Source organism: Anabrus simplex, chromosome 1 (genome assembly GCF_040414725.1).
Source record: "Anabrus simplex isolate iqAnaSimp1 chromosome 1, ASM4041472v1, whole genome shotgun sequence".
NCBI lineage: Eukaryota > Metazoa > Arthropoda > Insecta > Orthoptera > Tettigoniidae > Anabrus > Anabrus simplex.
In genome coordinates this window covers 1,060,629,142-1,060,651,765 of record NC_090265.1, presented here as the reverse complement: position 1 = coordinate 1,060,651,765, position 22,624 = coordinate 1,060,629,142, and the positions used below count along the sequence as shown (strand labels likewise).

The 22,624-nt window shown below is 37.2% G+C and overlaps 1 protein-coding gene across 2 annotated transcripts in view; it reads right to left on the bottom strand.

The window, feature by feature from the left end:
* Pif1 (Pif1 DNA helicase) overlaps positions 1–22,624 on the bottom strand; it is a 144,966-nt gene that overhangs the window by 85,210 nt on the left and 37,132 nt on the right. For both annotated transcript variants that reach the window (XM_068228351.1, XM_068228350.1), the window contains exon 5: positions 10,030–10,163. In XM_068228351.1, the coding sequence (XP_068084452.1) occupies positions 10,030–10,163 (134 nt within the window). The remainder of the gene's footprint in view (positions 1–10,029; positions 10,164–22,624) is intronic.

Genomic DNA, 22,624 nt, shown 5'->3' with positions numbered 1-22,624 from the left:
CTGGTGAAACAGATCAAAGTAATAAGGACATAATGGTAGGAAACAACGGAAATGGAAGTCCAGCTATCATAAACGTTATAAAGACTTATGGTGACAGATCTAAGCACTTTAGTAACACCGCAGCCATGTCACCGAAGAGATTCTTACGTGAGATGGAGGAATATTTCAGAGAGAATAAGATACCCGATGAAAAGAAATTGAGGGTAATCGAGAAGCACTTGGATGCAAATCCAAACTTATGGTACCAAGCATTTAAATATACCTTTCATGACTACGAAAAATTCAAAGTTGCTTTTCTGAAACGTTTCTGGAATACCGAGATTCAAGCAAAATCTTAGGCTGGAGTTATATTCAAAAAGATATTCAACGGGAGAGACTAGGTACAGCGACTACTTTTCATATCAATTCCATAGATTCCAGGACCTGGATTCAGCACCTAGCGAACTGGAAGAAATAAAGACAACACAGAAACAATTCCCTCCAGAAACGCAGAGGTTACTGGCAGCTGCAAATGTAACATCGGCGATCGAAATGGAAAACATATTAAGACAGCTAGACATGACATCGAGTCATACAGCATCAAGGATCAACAGGAGCACAAGTAATCAGGAAGAGATAAATGTATTAAACTGGGAAGATAGTCTGAGAAAATCGCTATCTGAGAGAAGAGGTAGTTATAGAAATCCCAGGAAAAGAGAATATAGCGACGAAGAAGGAAGGATGAATGAGCAAAGCCGATGCAGGTAGAATAGTTACGATACCAGAAGGCAAAATGAAGATGGAAGATTTTTGCCCTATCACCGACCACCCAACCAATATAGAAACGGAAGATAGAGGCAGTTATAAGCGAAGACCGATGTATCGAGGAGCACAGGTGAATAGATACAACAATAGGGAAAATAGAAATAGGCAATACGTTCAAGAATTAAGAAGAGAGACCCAAGAGAAGAAAAAATGGGAAGAAGCAATCAAGGACCGAAATATAAACGGGGATTTAGAAGGAGCTGAGAGTTTAGAGCTTCAAGAATATAAAAGAAAAGAGAGAGAGGAGCAGAAATTGAATCCAGAAGCCCAAACATATGAATTGGACTCCCAAAATTTAAAAAACTGCCAATTTTAGGTAAGAAATAAGAAAAGATAATACTTGGGATGAATTAAATAGCAAAATTAAAAGCTGGTATATATTGCAAATTGAATCCTGGGACATTGATCCAGACGAATTATTGGAGGAACCGCAGAAAAAGAGCAAAGAAAATAAAGTGCACTTGCCTATCATTACCACACGAATAAATGGCTTGAAGACGTACTGTCTAATCGATTCTGGAGCAAGCATAAGCGTAATATCAAGAGCATTAAACAATGAAATTAATCAGAAGGAAAGGTTGCCCATAATACCAGTCGCAAAGACAAAGATAAGAGGAATTATACCGGATAAATCAGTTGAATGTAAGGTACAAACTTACTTAAAGATAAGGATTGGCAGAGTAATATTTGAGCATCCATTTATGGTCATGAATAAAATAAAGTAGAATGTAATCCTTGGAATCGACTTTATGATAATTACAGAAATGACCATAGATCTGAAGAAGCAGGAAATAAGATTCCCTGTTATCGAGTATAGTGGAAAGGTAACGGGAGACGAATTAAACTAAATGAAAAGGCGGAAAATTTGGAACATATGGAATTTCAAGGATTTGAAACACAAAGGCAAATGGAAGAGAATACACCACTAAGTGAGACCGAGGAAGAGGAAGGAATTTATACATAGCTTAGAAAGGATTTTGATGGTTGATGAGGAAAAGGAGGAACCAAATATTTGGAAAAAGATAGCTGAGACTAAATTAGATGCCAAAGAAAAACAGAAATTGTATGCGATTACAGAAAAATATTTTGAAATATTTAAAGATAAACCAGGACAAATACCAAAATTGAAATATAAAATTATCGTGTACGAATGGACACCATACAAAGGAAAACTGTACGACATACCCGAGAAATATTTTCAGGACGTATAGAAAATTAAGAAATGATGGATGATGGTATAATAATTAAAACAACACCACCTTATCCAAATCCGATCGTTATAGTAAAGAAAAGTAACGAGAAGTTAAGAGTGTGTCTCGATGCCAGGAAATAAAACGAAAAGTTAATATCAGAATACGATCAAGTACCAAAGATCAAGGAAATAATAAAGAAATTCAAGGGCATGAGAGATTTCACGAGCTTAGACTTTACATCGTCACTTCACCATATATTATTGGAAGAGAAATCAAGACTGTTGACAGGGTTTATGTTTAACAACCAGACTTACGCATACTGCAGCTTGCCATTCGGGTTGAAAAATAGTTGTGCAGTATTGATAAGAGCTTCAGATAGAAATTTATTGCCCGAGGTGAAAGAATATGTAACATGTTACGTAGATGACTTGGTCTTTGCAAGTGAGACATTCGACGACCACTGTATCAAACTTAATCAGTTGGTAGAAAATTTGGAAAACACAGGTTTCAAAATCAACTTCGCTAAATAAAAATTCTGTCAAGAAGAAATATTACTTGTTGGAAACAAAATTGATGGAGATGGGGTAAAACCGAATCCGGTGAAAATTCAAGCAATCTGCGAATTTTCCCGCCCGACGTGGATTAAACAGGTCAGGCAATTTTTGGAAATGACCCAATTTTTCGCAAACCATTGTAAAGGATACACAGAAACAGCAGCACCATTACAGGATCTATTAAGGGCAAATAATAAATGGAAATGGAATGATCAGACAGATGAAGCATTTCTTGCAATGAAAACGTTACTAGCAAATAGCGTGAAGTTGGGATATCCAGACTATACCCGAGAGTTCATAATACAGACAGATGCATCTAATATAGGGATAGGTGCGTATTTATATCAAGAAACGACAGGTAATAGTGAAAGTCAAACTTATTTAGCATTTGCCAGCCGACAGTTGCGTTATACAAGCTAAGTTATACAACAACTGAGCAGGAATTGTTAGCAATTATTTATGCAATGCAGCAATGGAAAAAAATCATATACGGATTTCCAGTAACGATCCGGACCGATCATAAAGCTTTAAAGTATGAACTTAAAGCTGCAATGTTAAGTGAGAGAGTTACATGGCGGATTCTGTTTACTCAACAATTTAATATCAAAATCGAACATTGTAGTGGAAAGGATAATATTCTTGCTGACATGCTAAGTAGAAATCCTCTGGAAAGGGAAGAAGCTGTACATCAAATTGAGCTAATAAAGCAGGATGAAGAATTCTTGGAAAAATCAAGGGATATCGCGTTATTGCAGAGATCAAGACGTAAAGTTAGCATCAGAAATTACTAGGATAGAACGGAATGACTTGGAGAACGAGAGACAACTAAATAGAAGTAATCAATAACTATGAAAGATGGGATGCAAATGAAATATATCAGCAAGGATTCAAACAAGATAAGGATACTGGTACCACAGTCCCTGCAAAAAGGAATCATTTGGCACACCGACAGAATAATAGGACATGGGGGAATGGGAAAGGTACTGAGGACGATATTGGAACGGTTTACATGGAAAGGAATCAGGAGAACTGTCAGAAATGTAATTAAGACGTGTGAAATGTGTCAGAGGACAAAGCATAATTCCTTCCTAACTAACACGAACCAGTTGCTATATTACCAACAACCCCTAAAGAAATTTTTGTACTTGATATTTTCGGAAAATTACCATATATAAATATATAATTGTCACCATGGATATTTTTTCAAAATTCGTAGTATTGCAACCGATTCAGAGAGCTACAACTAGACAAGTGCTAGATGCAATAAATAAAAGTATTATACCAAGAATGGGAAAGCCAAGGAAAATATTGACAGATAGAGGAACCCAGTTCACATCAGTTGAGTTTCAAAAAGCAATGCATGTCTTGGAAATTAAGCATATACTATGTTCTGTAAGGCACCCATCAGCCAAACCCGTGGAACGATGCATGCGAGAAATATCGAAGTACTGTAGAATTTACTGTTCTCAAAGCCATTGGAAATGGATTAATGTAATAAGTATAATTGAAGAATGCATGAATAACACAATTCACGAGTCAACTAATTGGATACCCAGTCTCGTGCATTTAAACGAACAACCAACAAGACCATGGGATGATATCCTAGGGAAAAATGATGAACCAAAGCCCAGCAGTACAAAAATCAACTAAATGGTAAATGCCAGGATTAGAAAACAAGCTGACTGACTATGGAGAAGGGTTCGAAACAAAAGATTCCATCTACCATTTAAAGCTAATGACATGGTAATGATTAAAAAGGAACCAAATTCTAATGTTTCGGAGCGAATATTAGCAAAATTCGTTCATTTATTTGATGGTCCTTACATAGTAAAGAAAGTACTAGGCAATAACGCTTATGTGATTGAAAACTTAACTGGAAGGTACAAAATGCCTCCAGCATGAAACGATATTATGAAGAAGATCATGAATAAAATACAACCTATAATTCAAAAATATGCCGGACAGATTGATTAAAGCAGGTCAATGAAAAGCTCCATTTATATAAAGGAACGACACTGAAATAAATATACTGCGAGCAGTACATTTATTTATCTGTGGCAGGGAGGTAAACTGTACCGTTTCATTGCCCTGATCTTATGAAAAACGAAGTATTACAACATCTATATTTGCTATGCACTGTAATAAAAATAACAAAGATTGTATAGTAGAGCAATAAATCTGAAGAAAGTACGGACATAAAGAGTTATATAGGCCGTGATTACGTTACAATATAAAAAATACGGACACATAGAATCAAAGAAGCCGTGACTGTGTCGAAATGAATATTAATTTAACGAACCAAATAAGCCCTTGTCCCGAAGTAAGCCAGTCAGACTTAAAAGTATCCACACGACCGTGATTAGGAAAAATGCCAAATGTTTTAAATTGTTAAAATGGCAAAGTGAACAATCAATTACGTTGAGCATCAAAACAAAATCATTCACGCAAAAAGTCGTCACGAGGAAGTTTCTACAGAGCAAGAATTGAAGAATAATTAATATATCAAGTAATATTAAAAAGATATTACGCCAACCTATAACTTAATATCAATTCTAACGAGGAAGAAACTTAAAGAAAGGAGAAGAATTAAATTATCGAAGACTAAGGTTCAAACTGAAAGTTGACGCAAGTCACCTAACGAAATAAGATATCGCCAACTCGAAACTTATTTACGAAAAGCTAGAAGTTAACTAGAGTACCATTACAAAGCTTGTAACTGAAAGTTGACATTGAAATTTTTGGTAGAATAACCTGTTAAAAATTATAATTTAGATACAAGAGAAGCTCTTGTAAAACTGAATTGCGGTACTAATTATGATCTTGAATATGTTTCTATCACATGCAATCAACGGCCTCCACATGAGTAACTAAATCGGAGATGGAACTAACGACTGACAGACACCATGCCAGCTGATTCTACAAGCCCATAACTGGTTGCTACTGCCCATATCTGACGCAGCTATCACCTGAAACCGGCCAGCTATGCAAAGATGACCGAAGTGGAGCCTAGCCCAGTCCGAAACACCAGCTGATTAAAGTTAAGTTCCAAGCATTTTTTATTTATTCAAAGTAAATATGAATACTTAAAGTTAAGATGTAGTACGTAGAGGTTAAAACGTGATTTTCGTGAAGGTAATACTTTATATCTTCGAGATGTGTTTTCAATGTGCAGTGTCTTCACAAAGAAATTATCATAATCGCTTTAAAATAATGGAAATAGGTAATCTTCAATTACGGAAACCAATATCCTTATGTAGGAATGCTTTGAGTCAAATGTGGAGAGATTGAAAAACGATGTTACGATGATTACCAAAGAAAAGTGTAATGCATAATATGATATAATCTAACTGTAATGTGGAGTGGAGTTAGATGTTTTCGTTGGTTATTAAGACCTGGTTATCGGCAGTATGTGATCACATGTAAGTAAATATGGACCTGATTTGTTCATACATGTATTTCTTTTTCAGGAAAGAGTGATTATGTGTATTTGAGTAGAAATATAACCCATTAACGCATCGTTGTCATTTGATAATGGAATGTTGAGACAATACGCCACTAAAGGAGAGATGTTTGATATTTATATGTGTAATTAAGAATTTACACGTCGTAATGATGAGACTATAAGTACAAAAATTATGAGGGATATATTTGTTGATACGAATAATGTGAAATTATAATGTTTACAGTGGGAATATGGAGAGAGTTAAGTATTTGTGATTTATTGGTAGTAATTACATGACGTGATACTAACTATTGATTATAATTGACATGTTCGTGGCATGATTTTAATAGCAGCATAAGATATTTTTGGGTTAATGGGATATTCGTACGGTGAAATTCGTTACAGGATCCGTAGGTTAATAACCATATACAGTTATCAAAATAAAATCTCCGAATAATAAATATTGAGTTGAAAACCTGAATTCTTCTAGGAGGATTTCACATGTTGTAACGAGTCTTGTTTTGTATTCGTTGTCGAAGCCATCATTTATGAAAGGAAGCATCTTAAATTAAGTCTCTGCCATTGCAAATAATTATTGTCACCAACTATATTCTCTAGAATTCCATGAAATAGTAATTGAACTTAGATACGATCGTAAATCTCGATAGATGTAAGACCTGATAGGATAATGATAATAATTTAGTATTAGGCAATACCTACATTTATTTATTTGTAAATAATATGGATATATTTATCCAGTAACTTGGTGAAACTGACAGATTTTTCTTTTCTAAGCATCGGAATATATTTAAATAGCCTTTTGAAGCTATAATACTTGGAACTTTGCTTTCTCTGCTAGCGTTACATTTGAAGATCAAAGATGAATGAAATGATGGATGATTTGTTCAAAAGAAGAAAATAGGCATTTTCGATTTAAATGAAAGAGATTCAATTTTGATTTTAACCATTTTTAATTTTTATTTGCTTATCATTTTACTCACATTTTAATTTACTTAATACTTTAATTTCATGAATATCCAGCAAGAATACTACCTAATGAGATTGATAATTACGACTTATGAAACTACATAAACTTTTCTTTGTTTTTATGTTGTGAGAGTCATAATCCTTTAACGTAAAGAATGTTTAAGCTTAATCAAAGACTAATGATTTTTCTTTTCAATGACGAGACGCTGAATGTAATTGAATATTATTTTAACATATTAATTCATCCCATAATAATTCATTATCATGAATAAATTGAGAATTTACATATTTAAATTATTATTATTGCAATTTATTTTCATAATTATAGCAAATAAGCTTGCATTGAACTCCTACATGATTATTTTTAGTTGAATGAGTTTGGATGATGATTTTTATGGAAATTTAAGGAAGGATGGATTTGCTGGTAAATTTTATGAAAGGAAATGATGGTTCCCAATCAATCTCACGTTAAAAAATATACTTTATTGATGCACATTAGTTATCCCTGAGAGGTATCGTGTAGAAGGTCGAAGATTATTTTGACACTTACAATGAAACGTGGAATGGAAATAGCTGCTTTAATCGGAACTTATACTGGCGTAATGAATTTATTATTCACCGATTATTGGAGACAAACGTAGCTGCCGATACTTAGAATCATTTTTAACGCATGATCCATTCAGTTGATTCCAATACGTGATGTAGTCGAAAGGGGGAAAACAGCCGGCGCAATACATGGGTCACCCGTCGTGGTGCAAGAAAGAAATTCCCCGAAGGATGGTGCAAATGTGAACTTTACAAAATTTTACTAGTTCTCCACTTAAACAACCTAGTATAGTCCCAGCCCACACAAATGTGTGGGTCATAAAAAAAAACACTGGAATAAGTTTTTTTTTTTGCTGCAACAGCTTTTTGTTTTTGTGAACAACTGAGGTATTAAACAACAAAAATAGAACAAAAAAAAAATTCTCTCCACTTAGTCTTGGGTCTGAAAGGGCTAGCAGTCTTGTGAGAAAAATATCATCTATGAATTGTTCACTGCTTAGTATGGAAGCAGAGGCAAATGGCAAGGCATTATAAGCCTAACAGATGGCGATGATCTGCACACACTGTATGCAATCAGCTGCACAGCGGTCAATGTCATTTCGACCAATTCGGTGTGTTACACTAGAGAATCATCATCGTGTTGGCAAGAGAAGGTCGATCATCCAACTTCTTAAGCGGGTGTTGGATAAATGGCATAGTGTCATGTTAGCTGATGAAAGATGGATATCACTTAGGCCAGATACACAAAGACAACGGGTATGGAGATGTAAGTACAATCCTTTAGGGACAAATATGATGGTGAATTCATTTTTGTTGACATCAATGCTCACCCTCATCAAGGTTCATCAGCGAGGAAATCCATGAGAGAGGCAGGTATCAACCATATGAAATGGTCAGCTAATTCACAAACATGAACTGCATTGAACATGCATGGGGCCAGATGAAAATGCACTGATCGCAAGCATGCTACACTGTGTCAGAGACCTGAACAATGCCAGAGGAGGTCATACATGGTTCTAAGCCAGAATGAAGAAGGGACAACCTTCACTAAAACATAAAATAATAATGAAATGAAAAAACAAATGATAACCTTTATATTATAATCATTCATTTGCATTAGATATTGGAAGAAAAACATTTCAGTTAGTAAATGTTTACATTTCTAGTTTGTGTGTCTGTGACACAATAAACAATATTCTGTAACTTTATTATTGTATTAAATCCTTGATATTCAAAACTTTTTTTTGCGGTGTATATAATACCCCCAGCTACTGTCACTATCGGATGGGAAATGAGTGGAAGATAATCAACACCACTAAGACCCAAAAATTTGCTTACTTCAGTTGTGAGATATGACACCCAGAGAAATAGGGTCTGTTCTATCTCAATCCTACAGGGAAAGATATAAGAAGGATCTCGTGGCTGGGAAACCTACGTCAGTGGTTCAGGCTTTCAACAACAACTCTCTTCAGATCAGTCATCAATAGGATGACGTAGATAACATGATTGCCAATGTCTGCTTACGGATATGGCACTAAAAAAGAAGTTGCTACAGTATTAGTAACTCTGTATCATCCAGTGATAGTCTTTTTTTTTTTTTTTTCCCACATATATTTACCAGTGTAAGATCCAACAGCAAAGTATTCATATTCCAAAGTTTATATGCCTTGATCTTGTTGGGGATTAAATAGCTGATACACAGTGAAATATTTTAAAAAAATACAATTTGCTTTACGTCATACCAATACAGACAGGTTTTATGGCGACAATGGGATAGGAAAGGTGTAGGAGTGGAAAGGAATCAGCCATGGCCTTAATTAAGGTACAGCCTGGTGTGAAAATGGGAATGCACAGAAAACCATCTTCAGGGCTCCCGACAGTGGGGCTCAAACCCATTACCTCCCGGATGCAAGCCACAGCTGCGTGCCGCTAACCACACAGCCAACTTGCCTGGTCAATGTGAAAACTGACCAACAGCTGAACCCACCTAAGCCTTTTGGTTCTGTGAGCACTTTTCATGTAATGAATATTGTACCCAATTGTATATGAGGTTAGTCCAAGTTTTCCCATAACTTCTACACCCCTGATTTGCATTTTGAAACATCTCTTGCTCTGTTGTTGTTATCTGAGGGCTCTCAACACTACAGTATCCAACCTCTGTATGGGCACTACCTGAAGATCATATTTTTGTGATGTCTGTTTCAGTGCCACGTCAGTAATAAATTAGAGCAATGATTTCAAAAGAAACAAGTCCTACCATATGATATAAAGAATGAGTATGAAGAGAGGTGAGGATCATTCATACAAGATGAATGCTATAAAGACTTGAATCTGAACTTCAGGCAGAGCACTTACTGTAATTTTCCATATACATTTTTAACGCATTGTTCATGCCTTGTAATTTCTGTTTTATACATGTTCTTCCATCCTAAATTACCAAACAAAAATTTAAAAATATAATTATGATGATTTCAAACAAACTATTAAATATCAATAATTTTACCTCAAAGTATTGTCCTTCAACCATGGAGACTTCATCTATAATCAGGTGTCGACACTTTCTCCAAGCTTGTTGTACAACTGGTCGAGATGCCAGTTCTATACACCTCTCTACGGGAGCGCTTCCACTACCAACACCTTCAAAGAAATTATAAAAGTATTTCAAAATCAATAACATAAACAATAAGAACTGAATTATTCTACAAGATCAACATTTTTAAGCTTCCTAACAATATAACTTCAAAACTTCCCAGTCTAAGAAACTTTGTTTTTGCTGGTGGTTTAACACTGCACTAACCACATTGGAGGACTTTGGCAACGTAAAGAGAAAATGCTAGGATTGGGGAGGTACTGGCCATGACCTTAATTAAGGTACAGCCTCAGCATTTGCCTGTTGAGAAAATGGAAAACCACGGAAAACCATCTTCAGGGCTGCCAACGGTGGAATTCCAACCCACCATCTTCCGAATGCAGGCTCACAGCTATGAGAAACTAACTGCACGGCCAACTCGCTTGGTTCTAAATAACTATTTATTTCATTTTAATTTAATTTAAGCAAAAACACACTAGAATTTAGATATTTAGGTAGAAGTAAAAATCACAGTTAACTGCATTTTAGGTTTCACCCCCTCACCCTCTTTTTGAAATTTCAAATGACACCCCTATATTTTTATACTTATTTTTGGAAGGGCACTTTGTTAGTATATCTCATTCATTTGCTCTCATATCTTTTGTTTTCCATCGTCTTGGCAACATGGATTATTACTTTTGTTGATCAGAGCTTAATAGAATAAAATCGTACACTATTGAGAATTATTAAATAGAATCAGATGTGCTTGGGTAATTTATTATTTAAAAATGGTGTAAATTGTTTTTTTAAGTAATTTAAAACTGAGGTTAACTGCATTTTAAGTTTCCCTCTGAAATTTCATTGACTCCCCTATATTTTGATACTTATTTTTGAGAGAGCATTAATTGGTTAGTACATACCATTTATTTTTTCACATATATTTTGTTTTCTGTTGACTTGGCAACCAGGAATCATTTGAATTTGAATAAAGAAAGGGTAACACATTTTTTACTTTTATGAATTCAACACTCTTCTGTTGCCATAATTTATCTTAGACTAGTTGATCTACCCATGCTTCGCTGCGCGATTATCAGAAAATCTGACTTTGTGGTTTTCCTAACTGAAGTCAACATAGGTCATTACAAAAACATCAGTAGGAATGTAGTGATTAAAAGCAATGTTATCATATAAAACACTCGACCAAATGAAAAATATATGAACCAGAGGAATGGCATGCTAAATGAAAATCCACAGCCTGTTTCCAATCATTCGACCGGGTCAGGAATGGAATGAATGAAGCCCCCATCTAGTGGTGAGGATAGGAATAGTGCCGACTGCCAGAGCCTGTCGCACTCCTCTGGGGCAATGATAAATGAATGACAGATGAAATGAAATGAAATGAAATGATATTGGAGAGTGTCGCTGGAATGAATTATGACAGGGAAAATCGGAGTACCCGGAGAAAACCTGTCCCGCCTCCGCTATGTCAAGCACAAATCACATGGAGTGACCGCGATTTGAACCACGGAACCTGACGGTGAAAGGCCAGCGTGCTGCCACCTGAGACACGGGGGATCACAATGCCATGCTAAAGAACAAAGTTATCTAACTTCCCAGCTACTTCCCACCAATATTCAGGCAGGCTGTTATATTTGGTACGACCGGGCCAGTTAGCCATGTGCTTAGGGGCTTCTGTACAGAGTAATAAATAAGTTACAAGATTGTGAGCAACTGCAAAACAATGTCGATAAGGCTGTGAGATGGACAGTAGGCAGTGGTATGATGATAAACAGGTTTAAAAGTCAGGTTGTAAGTTTCACAAATAGGAAAAGTCCTCTCAGTTTTAATTACTGCGTTGATGGGGTAAAAGTTCCTTTTGGAGATCATTGTAAGAACCTAGGTGTTAATATAAGGAAAGATCTTCATTGGGGTAATCACATACATATGATTGTAAATAAAGGGTACAGATCTCTGCACATGGTTATGAGGGTATTTAGGGGTTGTAGTAAGGATGTAAAGGAGAGGGCATATAAGTCTCTGGTACGACCTCCAACTAGAGTATGGTTCCAACATATGGGAACCTCACCAGGATTACTTAATTCAAGAACTGGAAAAAATCCAAAGAAAAGCAGCTTGATTTGTTCTGAGTGATTTCCGACAAAAGAGTAGCGTTACAAAAAGTTTGGGCTGGGAAGACTTGGGAGGAACGAGAAGAGCTGCTCGACTAAGTGGTATGTCAATTAATTTGAAATAAGAAATTTAGTGGGTCAACCTATTCAATAAGAAATAAGAAATGTAGTCTTACATTCTTATTTGGTTAAAAGCGGTACCGGTTTCGACCACCAATCTGGGCCATCATCAGCCGATTAAAAATACAAAAACAATTAATAGGAAAACAAAGAATTAAAGGATAAGTCTTTCACAAGAAGCAATATAAGACAATAGGGGTTAGCATCGCACGATTTTAAATCATAAAATCCAGAAGGAGTTGAAGATCAGTCAGTTATATGTAGTCCCTGAAGAGTAGCACAACACACACAATGTCCCACTTCTTCAGGATTTTATGATTTAAAATCACGCAGTGCTAACCCCTATTGTCTTATATTGCCTCTTGTGAAAGACTTATCCTTTAATTCTTTGTTTTCCTATGCACTGTTTTTGTATTTTTAATTGGCTTATGATGACCCAGATTGGTGATAGTAACCGGTACCGCTTTTAACCAAATAAGAATGTAACACTACATTATTTACTTGTATTGAATAGGTTGAACCACTTAATTTCTTATTTCAATTTAACTGCGACACAGTTCAATACGGATCATTATGAAAATTTTTACCTTTAAACTGTGTGTGATATAGATGCTGAATCCCATAGGGAACCTGAAATATTTGTCCCAAATGAGTAAATTTATAACCAATGTAGTTGTTGGACATTGTAAATTTTCCAGATAACTCATTCCTGGTTGTCAAGTGTTTCGTCCCAGTGTGCTAAGTTGGGCTCATCAGTTGGTAAATAGCACGCCCACCAAATGCACGGCAAGTGCATACCGTGGAGGCTATGCGTCTTGGTGGGTGTACTATTTACCAACTGATGAGCCCAACTTAGCACACTGGGGCGAAACGAAGGGAACCAGGAATGAGTTAGCTGGAAAATTTATAATGTACAATAACGCACCAACTACATAGGTATTATAAGCGGTATGTTCCGAGCTGTCGCTGGAAAGATGGCACGGAATGACATCAGTAGACAAATAAGTTTGAGTGGTGTCTTTAAAAGTAGGAAAGATCACAATATGAAGATAAAGCTAAAATTCAAGAGGACAAATTGGAGCAAATATTTGTTTATAGGAAGGGGAGTTACGGATTGGAATAACTTACCAAGGGAGATGTTCAATACATTTCTAATTTCTTTGAAATCATTTAAGAAAAGGCTAGGAAAACGACAACTAAGGAATCTGCCATCTGGGCGATTGCCCTAAATGCAGATCAGTAGTGAGTGATTGAATGCTGGGACTGCACCTTAATTTTTTTTTTTTTGCTAGTTGCTTTACGTCGCACCGACACAGATAGGTCTTATGGCGACAATGGGACAGGGAAGGGCTAGGATTGGGAAGGAAGTGGCCGTGGCCTAAATTAAGGTACAGCCCCAACATTTGCCTGGCGTGAAAATGGGAAACCACGGAAAACCATTTTCAGGGCTGCCGACAGTGGGGTTCGAACCTACTATCTCCCGAATACTGGATACTGGTCGCACTTAAGAGACTGCAGCTATCGAGCTCAGTGTACCTTAATTAAGACCAAGGCCGCTTCCTTCACACTCCTAGCCCTTTCCTATCCATCGTCGCCATAAGACCTATCTGTTTCGGTGCGACGTAAAGCAAAGTTTTAAAAATACTTGGTACGCAGCAGTAATCCTATCTATCGGACATGAGTGGCAACAGAAGACACAAGGCACATCGCAACAAACAATAATCAATGTAATGTTATTGTTGATCAATTTTATGAGCTTTCTATATTGTAGGTCTTCGCATTTAGTTTTATTTCCACTCTGTGATGTTAGGGCGTCTTACAAAATTATTTATAGTGTAGATTGTAGTTCATTATTCTCTGACTTAACATACCGATTTTTATTAAATTCCATTTACCAATTTTCTCATGACCCGGCGCTGATATGGACTTAGTAACAAAAAAACCTAATTCACGAATATCTCTGGGATCATAGCCGGTATGGTAACAAAGTATAAGACATAAATGATCGTAAATTTAATACTATATAACTTTAGTTATGTAGTATTTATCGATACAACTACTAATAAAAATATTTGAGAATTAAATTTTAGGCCTTCCCCTAAACTACCATTTTTCTCTGCGTGAATACATTTATAGCGTAGATTATAGCGACATATTCCCCGACTTTACCTACTGATTTTCATTAAGATACGACCACTGATGACGATGATGATTGTTGTTTAAAGGGGCCTAACATCTAGATCATCGGCCCCTAATGGTACGAAATGAGATGAAATGAAATGACAAATTAAAAGACCAAAAACATCCACTGCCCACAATTCAAAACGTGAGGACGAAGAATAAATGGATGGATATGAATTTAAAACGATCAGTGGAATTGACCCACAGTGCCTGACATGCACAGAAGTTGGCGTAGAATAATAGCATTACTGACCAAGGGACTGCTTCTGTAGCACAATACTGAATCGATGATACTTGTAATCAAAGGGGGTCCAAAATCCAAGTCAGCATCCCCTCACTATGGTACTTATCGCTAGGAAAGTAGAACCATGGTATTTGTCATGTTGCAGTACTAATCAAGAGTACTGTAGACTTGCGGTATTCCACACATTATGGTACTACTCACAGGTAAGGAAATTCGCACATGTATTACAGACCTACGCTGTTTTGCACATTGCGGCACCATTTACAGGCAACGCAAACCTATGGGGTTCATACGTACTATCCCGTGGTGTTCCTCATATAGTGGGTACTAATCATAGGCAAGCCAGAACCATGGGATGAACCCATCCCATGGTGTCGCTCATATAGTGCTACTAATCACAGGTACTGTAAAAGCCATCGCACTCTCATATGCTACTAATCACAAACCTATTTGGTACCCAACATAGTGGTACTACGCGCAAGTAAAAGCAACCCATTGTGTTCCCCCACGTGATGGTACTAATCACAAGTAGTTTCATGGTTCTAATTTCATCTTCCCTTGATTGCCCCTTTTAGTCGCCTCTTACAACAGCCAGGGAATACCGTGGGTGAATTATTTGTCTGCATCCCCCACCCACAGGGGGTGATATGACCACTAACATAAATATTTGAGAATTAAATATTAGACCCTCCCTTAAACTACCATTTCACTCAGCGTGAATAAAATTATTTATGGCCTAGATTATAGCGACTTATTTCCCAACTTTTCATACCGATTTTCATTATATAGGACCATTAATAACATATATATTTGAGAATTAACTTTTAGGCCTTCCCCTAAACTACCATTTCAGTCATTGTGACAAATTATTTATGGCCTAGATTGTAGCGACTTATTTCCCGGCTTTGCAAACAGATTTTCATTCAATTCTCATCAGCCGTTTTCTCGTGATGTATGTACATACATACAGACAGAAATTACGTAAAATTAAAAAGTGCATTTCCTTGTTACCGTGGACATGACTGATACCGAAATACCATCCTTTTAAATTCTGAGAAATGTACAGACAAAACTCTTATTTTATATATATATATATATATATATATAGATAGATAGATTTCATTCAGACTGCATGACTTTTCATCACTTAGGCTTTATTTGCTGTTCTTAAAATTTGGACGCCCCAGCCCTAACAGCCCGGTCCCCATAATGCAATTAACCTAGAAGGACGGAAGGGTCAATTTTGACCCTATTAGATTTTACAAGAACTTGCATCGTATTTCCATAACTATGCATCTAATTTGTTTCCTATGTGTAATGCAGACTGTTTGCTTCTTCCCCCACTCCACTCCACCTGCTACCTTTACCTATTTATCCCTCCCCACTCCACCAACGTGAGTCAAGGTTAGAAAAATCCTGCCATCCTGCCATTCGCAGTAAGGAACTTGTGACACTTGTATTATAAACAGTTTGTTGTTGTTTGTTGTGTTTTGTTTCAGGAATGATTTCTCAAATATGGAGCACGGAAGGTATTTGCCAGATGATATATTAGTTTCTCTTCAGGAACTAAGTGACGATAACTCTGGGGACGAAACAGGTCCAGCACCACATGCAAAAAGAAATATTGTTGATGAGTGCGTCACAAGCGCATAGAGACTCTTCATGGATGAATTTATCCTCAAACACACACAGAAATGTATGAAAACAGAGCCTGAAAGGCAGCTACAATGTAAGAACTGGTCTGTGACTATGAATGAACTTGATGCATTCAAGGTATATGGTATGCTCGTGGGGCAACTTGTGGGAGAACCCTGGGTTTGAAATCACTCTGGTCGAAAAAGTGGGGGCTTGAATTTTGTAAGAATGCTATGTCCTGAGATCGTTTTATAGAAATTTTGAGATTCTTGTGATTCGATACCAGATCCTCAAGGTCAGAGAGACGTAAAACTGATAAGTTTGTCCTGATATCAGAAGTATGGGAAAGGTTTATTTCAAATTGTCAGATCTGCTATAAATCTGGAGCTTGGATTACAATTGATGAGCAACTGTTCTCCGACAAAACTCTGTCACTTTTTACGATTTATAGCATCCAAGCTCGACAAGTATGGGCAGAAATTCTGAATGGCCATGGATAAAGAGTCGAAATACGTCTTCCTTATCTAGGAAGGGAGGAACAGTGCCCTGAAAATGTGTGTTTGGGCGATTATGTTATTGAGAAGTTAATGGTCCCGTTTATAAACAAAGGTAGGAAAGCCACTTGTGACAGATTTTTTTACATCACTGCAGCTAGCTGAAAAGCTTAAATCCCAGAGAACGAGTCTACTTGGTACAAAAAAATCGGGTAAGAAGGAAGGTTCTGCCAGAGGTGAAAACTTCCCGAGCACAAGTTCTAACAAGGAACAACTTTCGAGTATTTATCAAGGCAAGGTCAGTAAGAATGTACTTGTGTTCAGTTCTCTTCATCCAGATGTCCAGGTGGGAATGGACAGAAAGAAGAAACCCACCACCGTAACATATTACAACTGAACTCTCGTATGGAGTCGACATTGTGGACCAAATGGCAAGAAAGTATACTGTGAAGCCAGCTACAAGTAGGTGGCTGTTACACACATTCAGTATTCTCGACTTAGCAGGAATAAATGCTTGGGTGTTGTACAAATAGGTTACTAATACCAAAAACTCATGAAGAAACTTTCTCCTACAACTCGCTGAGGAACTTACTGCAGCAAACACCCAGACCAGAAATAAAAGGACCAATACTTTGTACAGCAGGCAATGATGAAAATGCAGGAAATGTCAAGTGCGCAACAAAAGCAAGGACACAAAAGGACAGGAATGCAAGGAATTCATTGCATGCGTTATGATAGGGTGAAGAACGGTCTGACGTACGATTTGAGGTTGTCAAGTCAAGTATTGACAATATCATCTCTCACAAGTTCAAAATTTCCGCGCAACTGCACTAGTTCCGTTCCTTGATTACATGTGGTGCTGGTGTAGTCTCGCCATCTAATCCACTAAATAGAAAGAGAAAGCAAATGGAGAAGTTAAGGACTTAACGCATTCAATCTTTAAATTGCATTCGGTAGCATAGTTCTGGAACCCTCCGAATGATGTCGCTGCAATTGAAATTTGGTCACCATCCATGTGCTATCATCTGCCGTCTGTGAACAACTTGGAGAAAGTCGGCATGTCCAAGCTTACAACGAGCAGGAACCACTGATTGCCCCGTAGTGAGAACCCAAAGTGATGAAAGTGACCAATGTCACTGCGGTGATTTACTTCCAGTGCTTGAGTAGTGGCTGAGAAGAGAGTTCATTCATTGTGTTTTGTTGATTAGTGAATTCATTAATTGTGTTTTGTTTCTGTGCTATTTCTCGTGTTTGATGTTTTATGTATTAACGATGGATGAGTCTAAAACGGCCTACCTCTGTGGTGTAGTGGTTAGTGTGATTAGCTGCCACCCCCGGAGTTCCGGGTGGTTCAATTCCTCGCTCTGCCACTAAATTTGAAAAGTGGTACGAAGACTGGAACGGGGTCCACTCAGCCTCGGGAGGTCAACTCAGTTTGATTCTCATCTCAGTCATCCTTGAAGTCGTTTTCCGTGTTTTCCCACTTCTCCTCCAGGCAAATGCCGGGATGGAACCTAACTTAATGCCACGGCTACTTCCTTCCCCCACACAAGGCCCCTGTTCAGCATACCAGGTGAGGCCGCCTGGATGAGGTACTACCCCTCCTTCCCAGTTGTATCCCCGACTAAATGTCTCATGCTCCAGGGCACTGCCCTTGAGACGGTAGAGGTGGGATACTTCGCCGAGTCTGAAGGAAAAGCCAACCCTGGAGGATAAACGGATTAAGAAAGAAAGAAAGAAAGAAAGAAAGAAAGAAAGAAAGAAAGAAAGAAGGAAAGAAAGTCTTTGAAAAGTTTCTACAACCTGTTCGTTTGATGAAAATTTAACATTAAAATTTTTATTTTTAAATATTCACACGATCAATCCAGAAACTTACAGTAAAACTGCTTGGTTCTTGGATATGTTTATGTTGTTGAAAGATTGCTTGGTTCCTACAATGTGAGTTCTGATAGGACAGCGACTGCATTGGTGAGACTTGCAATTGTCTGGATAATTTTGACTGCCATGAAAAATTAGCTGCACAGACTTTCGATGGAGTGGCAGTGCTTACAGGTCACCTGAATGGTGTGCGAACTAAATTAAAAGAAGTGGTTCTTGAGACTGTATTCACCCACTGCTACGCGCACAAACTTGATAATTCTTCCTCAAGTTGTGTCATGCACGAAAGAATGTCATATGTTCTTTGCAATGATGATTGGTTTTGTGATATTTTTGGCAGTTCTTCTAAGAGAACTAACCTGCTAGACAGTGCCCTCAAGAAAAGGTTTCCTAAGCTAGCTCCAACAAGGTGGCCGATTAGTACAGACCATTGAGGAATATCGTGCTCCTCTCCAAGAGCTTTACGAAAGTATTTTGGAGGAACCTGAGATAACATCACGATCAATGAAGCAAGCGGGTTTCTTGCGAAGTTAACGGAATTTCATTTCAATTTTCTTCTGAATATTTTTTAATGAAATTTTTTCATTGACTGAAGTCACATATAGGCCTAACATCCTTCAATCTAAGACCCTAGACATCGCATTTTGCACCAGCGAAGTTAATTAATTAGAAACTAAAGTGTCAATAATGCGAAACAGTGGATTTGCTAATGTCTGGGACAGAACAGAAGAGACATTTTACCCACCAATGAAAAGAAGAAAGGAAGAAACTTCATTTTCAGTTAAAGATGAGTATTGGAAGGCTCATGTGGAAATGCACGATATTATTCTAGCACAGTTAAAATATTGCTTCACCGGGCAAGTTGGCCGTGCAGTCAGGAGTGCAAAGCTGTGAGCTTGCATCCGGGAGATAGTGGGTTCGAACCCCATTGTCAGCAGCCCTGAATATGGTTTTCCGTGGTTTCCAATTTTCATACCAGGCAAATGCTGGGGCAATTCCTTAATTAAGGCCACGGCTACTTCCTTCCTACTCTTAGGCCTTTCCTATCCCATTGTCACCATAAGATCTATCTGTGTCAGTGCGACGTAAAGCAAATTGCAAAAAAAATATATATATATCACTTCTGTTCATTAGGAGGTTTGTCATTCACTGAAATGCTTGAGTGTAAGAATTTATTTCAATTTTTCTGGCAATTTTCCTAAAGAGCAACTTAGGAAATTGATTGAAATCTATGGAAAATATGTTGATATAGTATGACTCAAATCTGAATTGAGGGCAATGTTCACTTCTGAACAATTCAGAGATAAGACTATCTCAAATCCAGAAATTCCTATTGGCCAGTGCACAGGGGTCTTTTCGAGCTTTATAAGTCAGAGTCATCTCTCTGCATTAGGAATGATGTCTATAGAAAAGGATCTTCTTGCTGAAATAAAATAACGTGAGGACTTCTGCAGTGACGTCACCAAGGAATTCTGCAAAGAGAATCGCAGGGTGGAGTTCACCTACATGTAATTAGGGTGAGTGGAATTGGAATTTACTTATGGTACTACACTGTGCTACTGCATCATTACTAGATGCATGCCTCGGTGGCAAACCCAGGATACACCACTGCAGAAGGTGGACGTGTGTAAGGCATGCAAAAAGGTTGTCTGCACTAGATGTACTGGAAGAGAAAATGATCGTCACCTGTGTAGAATGTCTAAGTTTTGATGATGTGCTTAGTATGGATATACAGGTTCATGAAAATAGAAAACTAATCAGGCAAGATACTTTCATTTTATATCTATATAATAACTTATTGTGACTTTTAGTTGATTTTGCATCCATTTATAACAGAATATTTTATATGACTGTATGATTTAGAACATAATATTTAATATACTGTAATATTCAACCATGAAGATCATTGATATTTATTTTCATGGTACAAAATATATCCCCACACCTGTATTCACAAATACGTAATAGAATAAAACTTATGTATCAGCCGAGGATCATTTTTGACCCCTCCGTCTTTCTAGGTGGTATGAGTCTTTCCCTCCTAGTGTTAAGGCAGCTGAATGAAAACATGGTTTATTTTGAGAATTTTCCTGCATGTAATTAACTCAATTTACAAAAGTAAATGACCACAATGTGCTCCACTGTTTGCTAGACAGTAATCAGAGGTGTCAAGTCTAGTGATGTTGCTGGTCATATTAAAGCACCCCTCCTATTAATCCATTTTCAAGGAAATCTTGTATCCAGCCACTGTCGCACAGTTACTGATCAACAAAAGCAATAATGTGGGTTATCAAGATGACAGAAAACAAAAGTTATGAGAAGAAATGCATGAGATGTACCAACAAATGAATGCTCTTTCAAAAATAAATATTTAAATATTTGAAATATCAAAAAGGGGATGATGGGGTGAAACTTAAAATGCAATTAACCCTGGTTTAAAGTTTTTTGTTGAAGAATACACACAATTTTTAAATAACTATTCTCATAAACAATGCTCAATAGTCTGTTATTTAATTCTATTCAGCTCTAATCAACAAATGCAATAATCCAGGTAGCCAAGATGATAGAAAATAAAAGAATGAGAACAAATAAATGAAATGTATCAACACATAAATGCTCTTTCAAAAATAAATATAAAACTATACAGGTGTCATCTGAAATTTCAAAGGAGTGGTTGGGGGTGAAACCTAAAATGCAATTAACCCTGGTTTTAAACTCCAATATCCTCTCACCCCAACAATATATAAATTTGCATGTCTTTTGTGTAAATGGTTACTTTAGCTGAAGTTTTGAAAAGAACCTGTATACTGAATAATTAGCAAAATTCTTATTATATATACAGGGTGAGGCAAACCTATTGCATCAGGAAATTGACAAGTTGAGGTGGTCTCGTATGATGGCCAGGGTCTTGAAACCTCTAGGTCAAATATACGGGCATTCTCGAGAGGTATCGAGAAAAACTTTTCATTTGCTGCTGAATACATAAGGCACACTACTGCAAAAACATGACACCCGAGACAACAATTAATTTCTTGTTAAGATATATCCTTCAAAGAAAAATTGACATGAAAAATGCTTACATAACTTTGACAGATGCTATTCGGAGCCCGCTTAACCATCAAAAAGTAACGTGATGCAGTTGTTCATGGAGTGGTACGAAACAGGATCCATTTGCGACAAGAAAAAGTGATGTCCAAAACGAACTCTGGCCAACTTAACGGCACGTGATTATCATCACTGAGGAACAATCGAACAGAAGGTGTACAGGAACAATCCTTGCACTCTTTACACTCTTGAGCAAGATATCACAACTGTAATATGCAATAATTATAAGCCAAGATGAACTGCAGTGAGTTTTCAGACCTTTCTATGCCACTCCAACTTGTGCTTGTATACAAATGGTGAACTTTTCCAACAGTGAAGTTCTTCTCAACCGCATTATTCATGTCTGAGGATCATGATCTCATGCTTACTTTACTATTCGACAGTGTCCACCAGCAGTCACCATTGTCTTCCGCTTTCCAGATTGTCACTCAAAGAGGTGCGCGAGTTGCATCTTTGATCTCATCGATCCATCTTCTGGGAGCTCTTCTACATGACCAGATACAGTTTACTTTTCCTTAAACAACTAGTTTTCCAAGGCAATACATGTCCAAAGAACTGCAGGGTTCTCCCTCTAACAACAGTGGAAAGTCAATTTGGGATACCAAGCTCTTTGATTATGAATAAGTTAGACCTTTTATACATCCAAGGTATTCGTAACATCCTCCGCCAGCACCACATTTCAAATGTGTCTATGCACTTTTTATCCTTGACCTTCACTGTCTATGATTCACCAGATTTCTGTT